The sequence below is a fragment of the Ascaphus truei genome, chromosome 1 (genome assembly GCF_040206685.1).
Source record: "Ascaphus truei isolate aAscTru1 chromosome 1, aAscTru1.hap1, whole genome shotgun sequence".
In the NCBI taxonomy this organism is placed as follows: domain Eukaryota; kingdom Metazoa; phylum Chordata; class Amphibia; order Anura; family Ascaphidae; genus Ascaphus; species Ascaphus truei.
This window is the reverse complement of record NC_134483.1, coordinates 538,445,505-538,459,087: the sequence shown is the minus strand read 5'-3', so window position 1 is coordinate 538,459,087 and position 13,583 is coordinate 538,445,505. Positions and strand designations below refer to the sequence as shown.

Below are 13,583 nucleotides of genomic sequence, written 5' to 3'. Positions count from 1 at the left end.
GTGGCAACCCTGTGTGTGAGCAGTGAACAGTGACAGTGATACTACCCATCAGCTGGTTTAGCTCACACTGCTAGAGCTGCAGATTAGAAAAACAGTGGTTGTGGGTTCTAGCCATTTTGGGTCTTACACCGTTCCAGTTGTTGCCCTAGGCTTATCAACTCCATGTAGTTGTTATGGAAATCATTTTAGGGAAGTGTGGGAGGGGACTATGGCAATGAATTTCGGATTGCTCTTTGTCCTTGGGGAAAATTTTTTTATCCGAAATGGCGGATTGGCCTTTTTGAGACTGATCAATGAACCAAAGATACCAAACCGATCTGAGGCAGATCCAAATACACAAAAAAATTGCCCATCTCTTGCTACCTGTTGTCAGTCAAAAACTTTACAAAACTCTATTGAACTGATTGTGTATAGAAATCTAGTGGTGGCTTTCATATCTCAGCCATATCCCTGACATTCACACGCCAGAGGCGTGTAGGCGTGTGTGTGTGTTTTGAACGCCCGATCTGCTCAGTGCTGCTCTCCTGCAGCTTAGGCCCAGATTTATTGAAGATGTTTCACGGCAAACGTGGAGCAATTCTGGGGCAAAAAAATTGCACCACTTGTGCAAAGAATTCTCATTCTTTGGTACAATCTGTATGGTGCACATTTTATTGCCCCACAAGTATACCGCTTTTGCATTGATATAGACCCCAAAGTGGTTTTGTTCTTACAAAAGAAATCAATCTTTTTCACACTTTACAAAAAACTATGTTTCACGTTGAAAATTTCAGCAAAGCTGCATCAATAATCCAAGTGAAATGGATCATTTTAACCAAAATTAATAATTTTTCACGTTAGTATTTGTGTGTGGATAAGCAGTGTTACTCCCTATTGAAGCATAATGATGATCGGTAGTGTATTGAATTCGTTCCATAAAGCAGGGGTGCGCAAATTTCTTTTGTCTGCACCCCCGTCTGTTTTTCCCCCTACCCCCTCCCCCCCCCCCCACCCATCCCTCCTTACCTTTTCTCCAGTCTCATCTGACATCACGGCGTCATGTGACGTTACGTTGCCATTTGACTCTGCATTGCCATGGCAACACGGCGCCAGAAGCAACCGGAGAGAAGGTAAGGGATATACGTACAGAAGCCTCGCGCGCTCCCCCGGCATTTTATTTAAATGTTGTGGGGTAAAGCACAGGGCTTCTGTAAGCGCCGCCCACCCAGAAAATGTACGCCACTCAGTTTGTGCACCCCGACCTTAGAGAGCATCAGGATAACTTGTAACCTAAAGCCGATTCCTTCCTCTAAACATTTTTTCATACGGGGGTCCCGGAGTCGTGTAATCTCCGCAATAGCTCTGTGACACTCCGGTCTCTTTAATGTTCTGCCACTGAATGTATAAGGCAGCCGTACCATAAACAATCAATTACTTACACTCTGAATTGCATGGCGTTGAACTGAGGGGTTCTTCTTTTTATACAATAAAAAATGAAAGTGTTGTATGAAAACCTGAGATTTCCCCAGCATAATAACTAAAAAGGCATAGCAACTAAAGCACAATTTAACAAGCTTCTTAAAATAGCTGTTTGTCATAGACTTGTTTCACTTTAATTGTTAAAATGTGTCTGTGTGTACACACATACAAACACACACTACCTGATCAAGTAACTTTGCACGTGATAAAACGCGTTGGGTTGCTCTAGCCATCGCAACGTTATGATGTAATTAAGTCCGCATTTGAAACATGAGGGAATAGTCTGTTAGGAGAATTATACCGGACCGGTGTTAAAGACAAGCCTGAAGTCCATTTGTGGACTATCACATCAGTTTTCTACCTCCCAACTGCTCTAATTTCATTTCTGGATTTCCACAACTAAGTTAGGCTGTGGGCTACACCTTAACATTCACCTTTTACTTTTGTTGTGAGTTCCTTCACATTAATTATATAATGTATGTGTGTTTGTGTGTAACAAATTCCAATCCCTCTTACTATCTCTTCCGGTGTGATTAAAAAGAGATCTGTTTTTATACAAGTCCGAGTCTCCGTATGAAAAGAATAAAGTGCAAGCAGTTTTTTCAATGGCGCCCATCCAACCAGTAATCTTTTAGGACCTCCAGACATCAATATACACCCCAGTTCTGCAGCTGAGAGACTCTGACACATTTCCCCCAACCCTTCTTTAAGACACACCGTTCCGCTGGTCCAAAAATCCAAAGAATTCAAATTAACACAGCGATAGAAAATACAGCACACTTTGTGTCAGGACTGTACGTTTTAATGCAGTTTATCTGCCAAGGACACAGAAGTCTGTTAAATACTGTTGCAGGCGTTAACTTAGGAACAGTTATTGTTTGTTACAAATGCTCCATGAAAATGCCACATAATAACCACTAAATCACACTATTCTTAAACGATAGATCGCGTCATGATAGAGGAAAATAATGACATTGTTAAAAATGTGTGTTTTTAATACGGCAAAAATTAGAATCATGATAAGTAGCATTTGTTTTTTTTTGGCTTCCACTGGGTATTAGTAAGAGCTAGAAAATAATGTATAGGAGAGGGAAAGGTATATCAGATAATGCAGCAGTGACGCATGTACAGGTGCACCGACGAGTATTCTAAAACTTATTCGGGGACAATCACCAACAAGATCCAGGTACGTGCTGGGTACATGCTGCAACATTTCAGTCACATTTCTGCAGAAAGACTAATGGCCCGTCGGATTAACACAGCAGGGGTCCCTGGCAGTCCCATTCAGTTTGGCTGCCAGGGACCCCTGCTGTGTTAATCCGATGGGCCATTAGTCTTTCTGCAGAAATGTCACTGAAATGTTGCAGCATGTACCCAGCATGTACCCAGCATGTACCTGGATCTTGTTGGTGATAGCCCCAGATTTTCCAAGGCAAGTTTTAGAATACTCGTCGGCGCACCTGTATGAGATACTGCTTAACGAGCTATGCGCTTATTAGTCCAGTTGGGTTGATCACATTTAACAAGGGATCAAACCAACTGGATGTAATTCCACAAACTTCACATATCAGTTGATGGGTCTGTGTAAGGCGAACACGTGCTTAAAAAAGATCTCTGAATTGACATGAAAAAGAAAGACTATCTCAGGGGCCAGATGCACAGATGTTAAACCTGCCAACAAGCCTATTCTGTAGTGATGTACAAGGGACGTGGTTTTTGCATTTAATAATAATAGCATGTTCTTGTATAGCGCTGCTAGTTTTACAGAGACATTTTGCAGGCACAGGTCCCTGCCCCATGGAGCTTACAATCTATGTTTTTGGTGCCTGAGGTACAGGGAGATAAAGTGACTTCCCCAAGGTCACAAGGAGCCAACACCAGGAATTGAACCAGGTTCCCCTGCTCCAAACTCAGTGCCAGCCAGTGTCTTTACTCACTGAGCCACTCCTTCTCTCTTTAGTTAGCTTTGTGAATGTGCGTTAACATCAGAGAAAATAACGCCTTTTACCGATTCGGTTCCGATTTCCCGGAGCTCTGTGGATCTGGCCCTCGGGTCTATGTTTGCCCACGTTGGGCAAACCAGGTTGGGTCACATTATTAAAATTTTCTGTCTGCACATTGGGCTACTTTCCTGACCACTTTTGCACCAGATGCAAAAGTTTTCCACCGAATAAAATACAGAAAGGGGAGTAAATACCACTTTACCAGATACGTTAGAGCGACATCATTCGAAAATACGTTTATCTGCATGTCAAAAGCATCAAGGTTGGTGGCGCAGCCGATAAAGAAATACATGGAAACAGGAGGAACTGCTAAGGCACAGGTGGCAAATGGGGTGTTTCTCTACGATGTAAACGACGTGAATACCTCCAGGTCTGCATTGTTATTAACCCATTCCGTTGAAGAAACTTCTTCATGGGTATTAAAAGGGAAGAAATATTCCATGCACGTGACTCAGGACGGACTAAAAGCGCCATCACAGAGCATTGTGGTAACGCCGTCTGGCTGGAACACCAGGGGTGAATCATACCCAAGGCTCTCATATTTGCTTGGTGGATTAGGATGAATGAGATATCCCTGGGCTGGGACCGCAAGCACCTATTTGTCAAGTACGTTACACCCCTGAATATCTAGGACCTTTCGACTCTTTGGTGATCCACCCAGTTGGGAAGCAGTTTATGCTCATTTAGTTGACAGAAAAGAAGCTAAACATTTGTATAATATGGAACATTTATGACCAAAATGGGGCAGATGGTAAAAGCTCATTCATCACAAACATACAGGTCATTTGTCATACTACTGACGTCTTTTACTTATGTTTAAAATAATGAGGACTGCTAATAAGACCAAATGGACAAGACAGCTATTCAGGAATAGAGTTCTGGTTTTATATTTTCTCAACAGAGACAAGTAGCCTAAAGCCGGGGTTACAGATGTAGCAGGGGGTTACAGATGTAGCAGTGGCTTACAGATGTAGCAGGGGGTTATAGATGTAGCAGGCGGTTACAGATGTAGCAGGCGGTTACAGATGTAGCAGGCGGTTACAGATGTAGCAGGCGGTTACAGATGTAGCAGGCGGTTACAGATGTAGCGGTGGTTACAGATGTAGCGGTGGGTACAGATGTAGCGGTGGGTACAGATATAGTGGTGGGTACAGATGTAGCAGGGGTTACAGATGTAGCAGTGGGTTACAGATGTAGCAGTGGGTTACAGATGTAGCGGTGGGTACAGATGTAGCAGTGGGTTACAGATGTAGCAGTGGGTTACAGATGTAGCAGGGGTTACAGATGTAGCAGGCGGTTACAGATGTAGCAGGGGGTTCAGATGTAGTTGTGGGTACAGATGTAGCAGGCGGTTACAGATGTAGCAGGGGGTTCAGATGTAGTTGTGGGTACAGATGTAGCAGGGGGTTACAGATGTAGCAGGGAGTACAGATGTAGCAGGGAGTACAGATGTAGCAAAGGGTACAGATGCAGCAGGGGGGTACAGATGTAGCAAAGGGTACAGATGCAGCAGGGGGTTACAGATACAGCAGGGGGTTACAGATGATGAGTGGTTTACAGATGTAGGATGGGTACAGATGTAGCAATGGTTTACAGATGTAGTCGGAGTTACAGATGCAGCAGGGGTTACAGATATAGCAAGCGGTTACAGTTGTAGCAGGCAGTTACAGATGTAGCAGGCGGTTACAGATGTAGCAGGGGGTTATAGATGTAGCAGGGGGGTTGCAGATGTAGCAGTGGTTACAGATGTACAGTGGGTGCAGATGTTGCAGGGGGTTATAGATGTAGCAGGTATTGCAGATGTAGTAGTGGGTACAGATGTAGCGGGGGGTTATAGATGTAGCAGTGGGTACAGATGTAGTGGGGCTTACAGATGTAGCAGAGGTACAGATGTAGCAGGGGTTACAGATGCAGCAATGTTACAGATGTAGCAGGGGGTTACAGATGTAGCAGGGGGTTATAGATGTAGCAGGTGTTGCAGATGTAGCAGGGGTTTCAGATGTAGCGGGGGTTGCAGATGCAGCAGGGTTACAGATGTAGCAGTGGGTGCAGATGTAGCAGTGGGTGCAGATGTAGCAGTGGGTGCAGATGTAGCAGTGGGTGCAGATGCAGCAGGGTTACAGATGTAGCAGTGGGTGCAGATGTAGCAGGGATGTGTCTCCCACTGATGCGTTATGCTGGGACATTTTGTGATATTCTGCATTGTCAGTAGGTACAATAAAGCTGTTACTGCTACATCTGTATGTATCAAACTGTCCCAGCTTCAAAACTAGAGCTAACCCTTCCAGCAGATTTATCCCAGAGAAAGGCCCTACCAGCTACAATTGGATTTTTTGCTGTGATAAATATGTGCCCGGTTAGTTGTGCATCCAGGACAGGAGACTGATACAAGTGCCTCAAATGACAAAAATATGAAACCAGTCTGCTATATAAGCAGTTTCAAATATTACGCATGATGCAGGAGTCTTCACATTAAGCGTATATGGCCCTCTCTGGGCAACAGTACTAACCCCCAATTTGTCCGGATCTTTATTTGCTGAGAGATGCCTGTCACCCAGCCTGAGGTCAGGAGTATGATGGGCGTTTAATAAATCTGTGCTACACAATGCCCTTCATTGGATATTCCAAACATAAAATCCCAACCTCTGCCGGCACCGGATCGGTTCATGATCGCTGGCAGTTGGAATGCCAACACGGCTCCTGGCTTCTACTGTACTGAACGCTGACATTTCCACTGCTTCATGGCTGGAGCGGCCTGCAATGGAATGTGAAGTGATGGTCCACAAACCATTGTTATTGCCATGCCTCCCTCATTATTAACACCCATTCCCCTTATACAGCATCTTGATGCAGTTCCTTTTTGCCCAGTCCGTTTTTTCCCTTTATCATTCTTTCTCCCCTTGATCACATATCACATTGTAAAACTCCCCAGCAGTCTTCTGTTTTGGTGAAACATACATTATTTTCTGGAAACGTACGAGATTCCTGATCTGTAGGTCTCTGTCACCATCAACTCGGAAATCACTGCGTCATTTTCATCAGTACGATATGAACCAGTTACAAACCTGTGTCTGAGGTTCTGGGATAGGGCCTCTCCACCACATATGGGCTGGAACGATTTTCCCTATTGCTGAATGAAAAGCACATCAGTGTATCCCTATTACATCCTTAGTCCTGGAATTACAATGGTCCAGTCCTGCACTAACAGCCCGGTGAGGCAGACACAGGCCACTCGCATTGAGAGGCCAAACACAAAGGCACATGAAGGTTCATTATTAAACTGCAGACCTCTCTGTCACACACACCGGGAGATGACTTATTTCCCGAGATCTTAGAGATTGGACGAGATGAGGTGGTGCAGCTGCCTTGTAAAAAAGATGCAGACCGGGACTGGATCACAGGTAAGTGCAAAGAGCTTTAATGACACATAACAGCAAAACGATCCACTCTTACGCGTTTCGCACGGGAGACTGCGTGATGTTCACAGAAATAAGGCAACGTGTTATATACACTACGGGTCCGTTCCGCATCAAAGGGGATAAGGCAGAAATGTATACAGTCTGCTAAAGCAGCAGTCATCTCTATGCAGTTTTCAGACTCTTTATGAAGGCTTTGTAACGTAACTTAGGTTCTTTCCTATGTTAGGCGCTTAAGGATTGAGGCAATGACCACCTGGTCTGTCAGTGAGTTTTCACTTAATGCTTGTGTTGGAATATGCAGGCGGCTGAGAAGTATATGTGGTCCCTTCTAGGGAAATCCGTCAGCTTGGAAGGTAGGTCTCCTATAATTACCTTCCTTCTGCCACTGTATTACAGTAGCTCTCTACTTTATAGCTGTGGATTGTTACCAACCAGACACAATAAGTTTATGCTGGGGGTGAAAAAATGGTGACAAAACCCCTTCACCGCACAAAGGGCGGCAAAGCAAAGAGACTCATCTTACATGTCATCTCCAGGTCTCTAAAACCGTCTTCATTCCTGTCACAGTGATTAAACTGCACAAGAGGATTCTGGGTAATGGTGTTCAATTGGGCACAGGGAGTTCTTCCTCTCTATAGGGATAATTCCCTACAGCTTATACCTGCATCATCACAAGAGGATTCTGGGTAATGGTGTTCAATTGAGCACAGGGAGTTCTTCCTCTCTGCAGTGATAATTCCCTAGAGCTTATACCTGCTTCATCACAAGAGGATTCTGGGTAATGGTGTTCAATTGAGCACAGGGAGTTCTTCCTCTCTGCAGTGATAATTCCCTAGAGCTTATACCTGCTTCATTACACAACATGCACAGCAAAGGAAACACAGAATCAGAAAAGCACCGACTCCAAAGACAGTGTCATTGTCCATTTGGACTCCGCATTTTGTTTAGTTAGGGGTTCTGCATTATTACAGAGGTGACACACTCAGTATAGTCATTTGTACGTCATTACCCAGAACACTTGTGTGCAGTTCAATCACTGGAAGAAGTGAACCCATGGAAGGCATTTGAATGCACTCTTTAGTTGCTTTATCTTTGTCTTATAATATTGATGGGTAGTCCAAATTTAAAAGGTATCCCCTAATACTGACGTACTCATTTCTTCTGCACCGACACGGCTATTTCCACTTCATTCATTTATCTTTGCCGAGTCCTGGGAATCAGATTCCCATGACATGAGCTGTAGTGATTGGGATAATAAATATTGCACTGCAACATTGACCAAATGTGGAGTATTTAAAATCGCGCCTTCCTTTTTCATATAAGTCAACCGTTTAAAACATATAAATCATTGTTGCTGAGATGTGGCTCCCTGCCAGTCTCCCGGGCACATACAGTATGTTGGCAAAGAGGGAGTTATTAGCTAAAGTCTCCTGGAACAAAACTGGGGTAAACCCAATAGAATCTATTCACTAAAGTCTCCCAGCTGCAGAGCAGAAACAGCCATATTCAATAAAGAGAAGGATCCCCAGTGAAAGCGAGGGGGTTTCCGTTGATAAATCTGGGGCAATCCTTTTGCACAGACTCTACCCCTGTTTTGCAGCCAGGAAACGACAGTAAATACTCCCCCCCCTCCCGCCCCCCGTATGTTTTAAAGGAAACACGCCAGGGTTTTTAGTGCAGTTAATTTCCTTTAATGAAAATGACTGCTGCTGTCCTTGCACTGGGTTTGTACCAGTTTAAAAGCCGCGACACTTCCGTAAATAAACCCCCATATCACTTCATCAGATCATGATAAAGTGACCGAAAAGTGACCAGATGGACATCCAGGGTAGAGGAGTGTGGGGGAAGAAGTGGGGGAGGGGAGTGGGAAGTGGGAGGGAGTCAGGGAGAGTGGGGGAGCATGGAGGGGGGAGAGAAGTCGGGGAGAGTTGGGGAGGTAGTCAGGGAGAGTGTGGGGGGAAGTGTGGGGAAGTGGGGGGGGAGTTGGGGAGTGAGCGTGGGAGGGGATTAGGGGAGTGGAGGGGGGGTGGAGTAGTGGGGGGGAGTCGGGGAGTGTGTGGGGGGAGTGTAGGAGTGGGGGGGAGTCAGGGAGAGTGGGGGAATTGGGAGAGTGTGGGGGGGAGTGGGAGAGTGTAGGGGGTAGAGTTGGAGAGAGGGGGGGAGTGGGGGATTGTGGGGGGGATTGTGGGGGACATAATCAGCTCACCATCTTTGATTTGTTTACATATTTTAAAACTAAGCTCATCATTTAACATCCAAATTGATATGAATAAGTTCTGGGTGGAAAATGGCGTTTGACAGCGCGAGGGACCCTGCTGCAATCGGATTTAATACAAATATAATGACTAGTTTTTTCGAGCCCTTTGGGGCAGGTGAAATAATAAGTGAAGGGGCCGCTGCTTTACCGGGGGCTCGGAGTACATGCCATGTTACAGTACATAAGCTATATACTTGCTGGAAGAGTAACATATGTTACATGTGCATACAGCAGTTTGATTTCGGTGTCCATCACTAAAGCGTTTGGCTTCAGGCTGCCATCATCCCAGAGAGTCGTTTCAATAACCACGTGCGCTCTGTAGCAGCCCTGTCCCGAGCCGTGAGCACCCGTGGGTTCCAGGTTAGCTGAAGGGCCTCACCAGCTTCATCGCAGCGTAGTTCTAAAGGAGGAAAACCAGAAGGGCAGATGTGAAAAAAAATGTGGAACAATTCTCAAAATATCAGAAACAAAGAGATGGTTAAAGACAGACTGACAATGTGCAACGACCTCATCCAAATCCAGTGATATCTATTATTGGTGGGGGGTAAGGGGCGGGGATTCTTGGGGGTTGGGGAGGTATATATGGGGTGGGGGGAGAAGTTGGTGTGTGTGTGGGGTAGGGGGGCATTGAGTGAATGGGTGGGGGGATTGAATGTGAGGATGGAAGGGGGATAGATTGAGTGTGTGGAGGGGTGGGATGTGAGAGGAAGGGGGCATTGAGTGAGTGAAAGAGGCAGTGTACTGTATAAGAGGGGATGGGGAGAGGTGAAGTGAGACAGGAATGTGAGAGAGGAGGGAGAGAGTAATAGAGATAGGGTTGCAGGGGTTGTGTGTGTTTGTAAATTTCGTGTGTGTGGGACGCCTCCTCCCTGGTTTTAATATCACCCAACCCACTTTTAAATGGCAGGTATTGTGATGCCCCTGTGAACGATAAGTCTATTAAAACTTCTTCCTCCATCCGAGATGTAAAGAGAACGTTCACAGATAGTGTTAGGACCGGTAATAAGGACACACCTAGGCGTGGTTACAGGCTTAAAAACACTTTGGCCTAAAGAATTTAACTAAATGAACCTCCCTTATGAGAAGCGACACAGATAACTATTTAACTATATCATTTGTCATATTAGATGTAGCACTGAGGCTTTTTATCTTTCGGTTTATATATTAGATCACAAACCCAGTAGAAATCCAATTGGCATAAAGATACAGATGTAGCCATACTTACTGTCCCCGGCACAGTGGACCAACGCGCTGAAATACGCGGTCTGTCCGCGGCCCCCGCAAACAGCCAATTTTGAGGCCTTGGAGGATCAAAGCAGCGTTTATCGTCCGGGGCCAGACAGTAATAGCTGAGCAGAGGGGTCTCAGAGAAGAAACCTCCATCCGTGTCCCCCAAGAGCAGCTCGGTCCTGCCCCTTGATGATGGGAGTGCCCGAATATGGGCCTCTATGTCATGAGGGGGAAAACTAGAGGAAATTATTTTGCTCTACAAGATTGAAGCAGGGGGGCCTCCGGAGCTGAACCCCATTAATTTCAGCTCTGAGGACACTCCCACTTCTAGAGATATAGACATCCGTAGGGCGGCTACTTGCACCCCCTACGCAGGTCTATATCTCCGGAAGCAGGTTGTCCCCGGGGCTGACATTAATGGGGTTCAGCTCCGGAGACCCAATGCTTCTATCCTGTAGAGAAAATTAAGTTCAAACATACATTGTATTCCTGTAAGAGCTGCTCTGGGGAGACACAGAGAGGCCGCTTCTCCCTGGGGCTCCTCTGCGCAGCTCTTACAGACTCGTGGCTGGCTTGGTAGAATTAATGCTGCCGAGGTCTCAGTCAGAAGCAGCAGGGACCCCCGTTGAGTTGATCCTCCCGGGCCGCAATCTGTTTACTGGGCGTGGCGGCACACGGAGGTCCGGTGACTGCACGCGAACGCGGCACCGAGAACAGTAAGTCTGGCTACTTCTGTATATGGTGTGGTGGGTTTGGGTTCTGCCCTTGCAGGGGTTGTGTGTTTGTAAGGCTAGAATTACACCACACTAAAGATAACATTCATTTATATACAGTGATTGTGGGTTAAACATATCAGTGTAATAAACGTCATTAGAAAGATTCAATCTCTGTCTCTTGTACGCTATGTACGTCTGCCTGTTTAGGTGAAAATCAAACATAAAAAGCGCATGCTATTGCAGAACAGTTTGCGTTACAATAGCACAGCGTGCTAAGGGTTAACATTTGCTTGTACTTTGTGGAACGTCAACCCCACCCACTGGAATGTTAATGAGTCAAGAGGACACAAAGAACTTTTTGTTCACAGCTGCAATGAAAATCAACCACCCCAGTGTACATCTGCGTTGCCCCAAAGGCGGACAGCCTTTGGCGCGGCCAAAGGGTGTGAGCCGCTTGCTGATGTTAAAGCTGCTCTATTTCAAATCGGAAAATCACAAGCCCTTTATCCCCTGTACCCAATTTTCCTACTCTATCTGTCCTTGAAATGTCAGTGAATTGGCTGCATAACCCTGTTCTTTTAATGTAACCATGTATTGTTATAACTCTGTGCCCGGACATACTTGGAAACGAGAGGTAACTCTCCATGTATTACTTCCGGGTAGCACATTTTTATAAATAAATAAATACATAGTAGGGGGACTCATATGTACAGTTTTGCTTGTGTCAGAACAGGTGAAGTTATTGGGGTTTCCAACACTTTAAAAAGGCCCCATGGTAAATAAACCTGGTGCAGAACAGCCACTTCATCCTCCCACCTCAAATGGGAAAAGAAGTGGGTGCCATTTTATTTATGGACATTTTCTAATGTAAAACTATTGTTTTTCCAAGTCCGCTTTTTATAACAACAACAAAATCCAAACTATGGCATTTCAAAAACGCTGAATAATCCCTCCTGAACACAGCACATTTCCCCTGTACACAATGTTCTGCTTTCATTTTAAAAAAACAACCCTGGAACCAGAAATTCAATTATTGGAGCCCTGGTAAAGACCTCGCTGTCTGTGATACATTAAGTGTGGTTCATTCCACAAGGCTCTGTTCCAGCTTCGAGCTACAAATACTCCATGTTACGGTAGGGGGTAACCAGGCTCTCAAATAAAGGTTAAGCCCGTTTTGGTTACCCCGGATCCGTGTATAAGGGTCCAAGAGAGTTAGCGCTTTGGCCCAGTAACATTGTACCATCCCACTGTATTGTCTGTATTAAAAGCATGTTTCTGTGTTTTTCCCTTTCCGGGGCGTGCCAGCGAGCAGGAATTGCTGGGGTATGAGTTTCAAGGGGGGTTCTGCGGAGGAACCGCTGACAGAATGTGACTAGGAGGTTGGGGTCCGGAGTTGTCGGTCCCCACATAAATGTACCCGGGAATCGTGCCTGGTTCTTGGATACATGTAGGCACATTGCCCCAGCAATATCTCCCCTTGAAAAAGCAAGCGCGACTCACCACTAGGCTACCCTGCTTCAGCACAGCCCAGAAAGGAGAAAGGGGCACAGGGATAAAACATATATTCCTGTAGCTGAGGGAATCCCTAGGTTAAGGGGGGTACCCCAGCAAGTGCCTAGGTGACCCACAAACAGTAAAGGGTCCAGACTGAGTCCAAGGGAAAGTGTGTGGGGAATAAGGCAGATAGAAATAAAACTACAATCTTTCTTCTTCTGTCCCCTGTACCCAGAGACTCAGAAGTATATTACAATATACCTTAATGTATTAAAATATACTTTCATGCAATGTAGTGGGCTTTCACATTCGGAACCGATGTCCAAACAGGCAGCCCGTGCAAACGCATAGGCGCTGGTAAGTCTGCTGGACATTGAGTTCAAAGCAACCAGAGGATGTCCAGAGGTGTGAATAGCATTTGGTCAGCAGGGAAAAGCGGAGTACTAGGTACGGAGATCAAAGGCAGTCCTCCGGGATGCACTTGTTCTGCCAGACATGGTGGAGCCTGGGAGAGAGGTGGCAGGCGTATGGAATTTTATGTCGATTTGGGTTCCAGGAGATTCCGGGCTACCTACTGTAGGAAAGTCTAGTTTTCAAGCCCAGTCCCAAAGTAAGTGTGTCTTTTCATCTGTATTTTGTGTATCATTGTGTGTAAGCGAATTTATGCCGAATAAATTACAATTTATTTCATTACCTTGGTTTGCTCAATGAACGATCCTGGTAAAAAGGTGTAAATAACCTGGTCTCCAGTGGCAATGTAGCACCATAAATCAGCAGGGCTTAAACTACAACATCTTACTGTAGTCATTATGTACTGTACTCTCAAGCGCTGTATAACATTTTAATTAATTGGCCTACATTTGTCTTTCATACAGTAGACAGCATTCCTGTATAGTTGTTTTTAATGATTTTACTAGTTCCGTGACAGTGGCTGTTATAGGGTCCTGTCCAAATATACGTGTACATTTTTACGTGAAGAGAGCAGATATCAATCTGTGAAGAAAAC

The 13,583-nt window shown here is 45.3% G+C and overlaps 1 protein-coding gene across 16 annotated transcripts in view; it reads right to left on the bottom strand.

Annotated features, from left to right (window-relative positions):
* Positions 1-5,494: 5,494 nt before the first annotated feature.
* DYSF (dysferlin) overlaps positions 5,495-13,583 on the bottom strand; it is a 406,918-nt gene continuing 398,829 nt past the window's right edge. For 12 of the 16 annotated variants that reach the window (XM_075573113.1, XM_075573169.1, XM_075573215.1 and 9 more), the window contains one exon: positions 5,496-9,537. In XM_075573113.1, coding sequence (XP_075429228.1) covers positions 9,499-9,537 — 39 coding nt within the window. In that variant the 3' untranslated portion in view covers positions 5,496-9,498. Of the gene's footprint in view, positions 9,538-13,583 lie in introns of all 16 variants that reach the window. The other 4 variants (XM_075573096.1, XM_075573123.1, XM_075573141.1 and 1 more) reach the window with 1 other exon arrangement.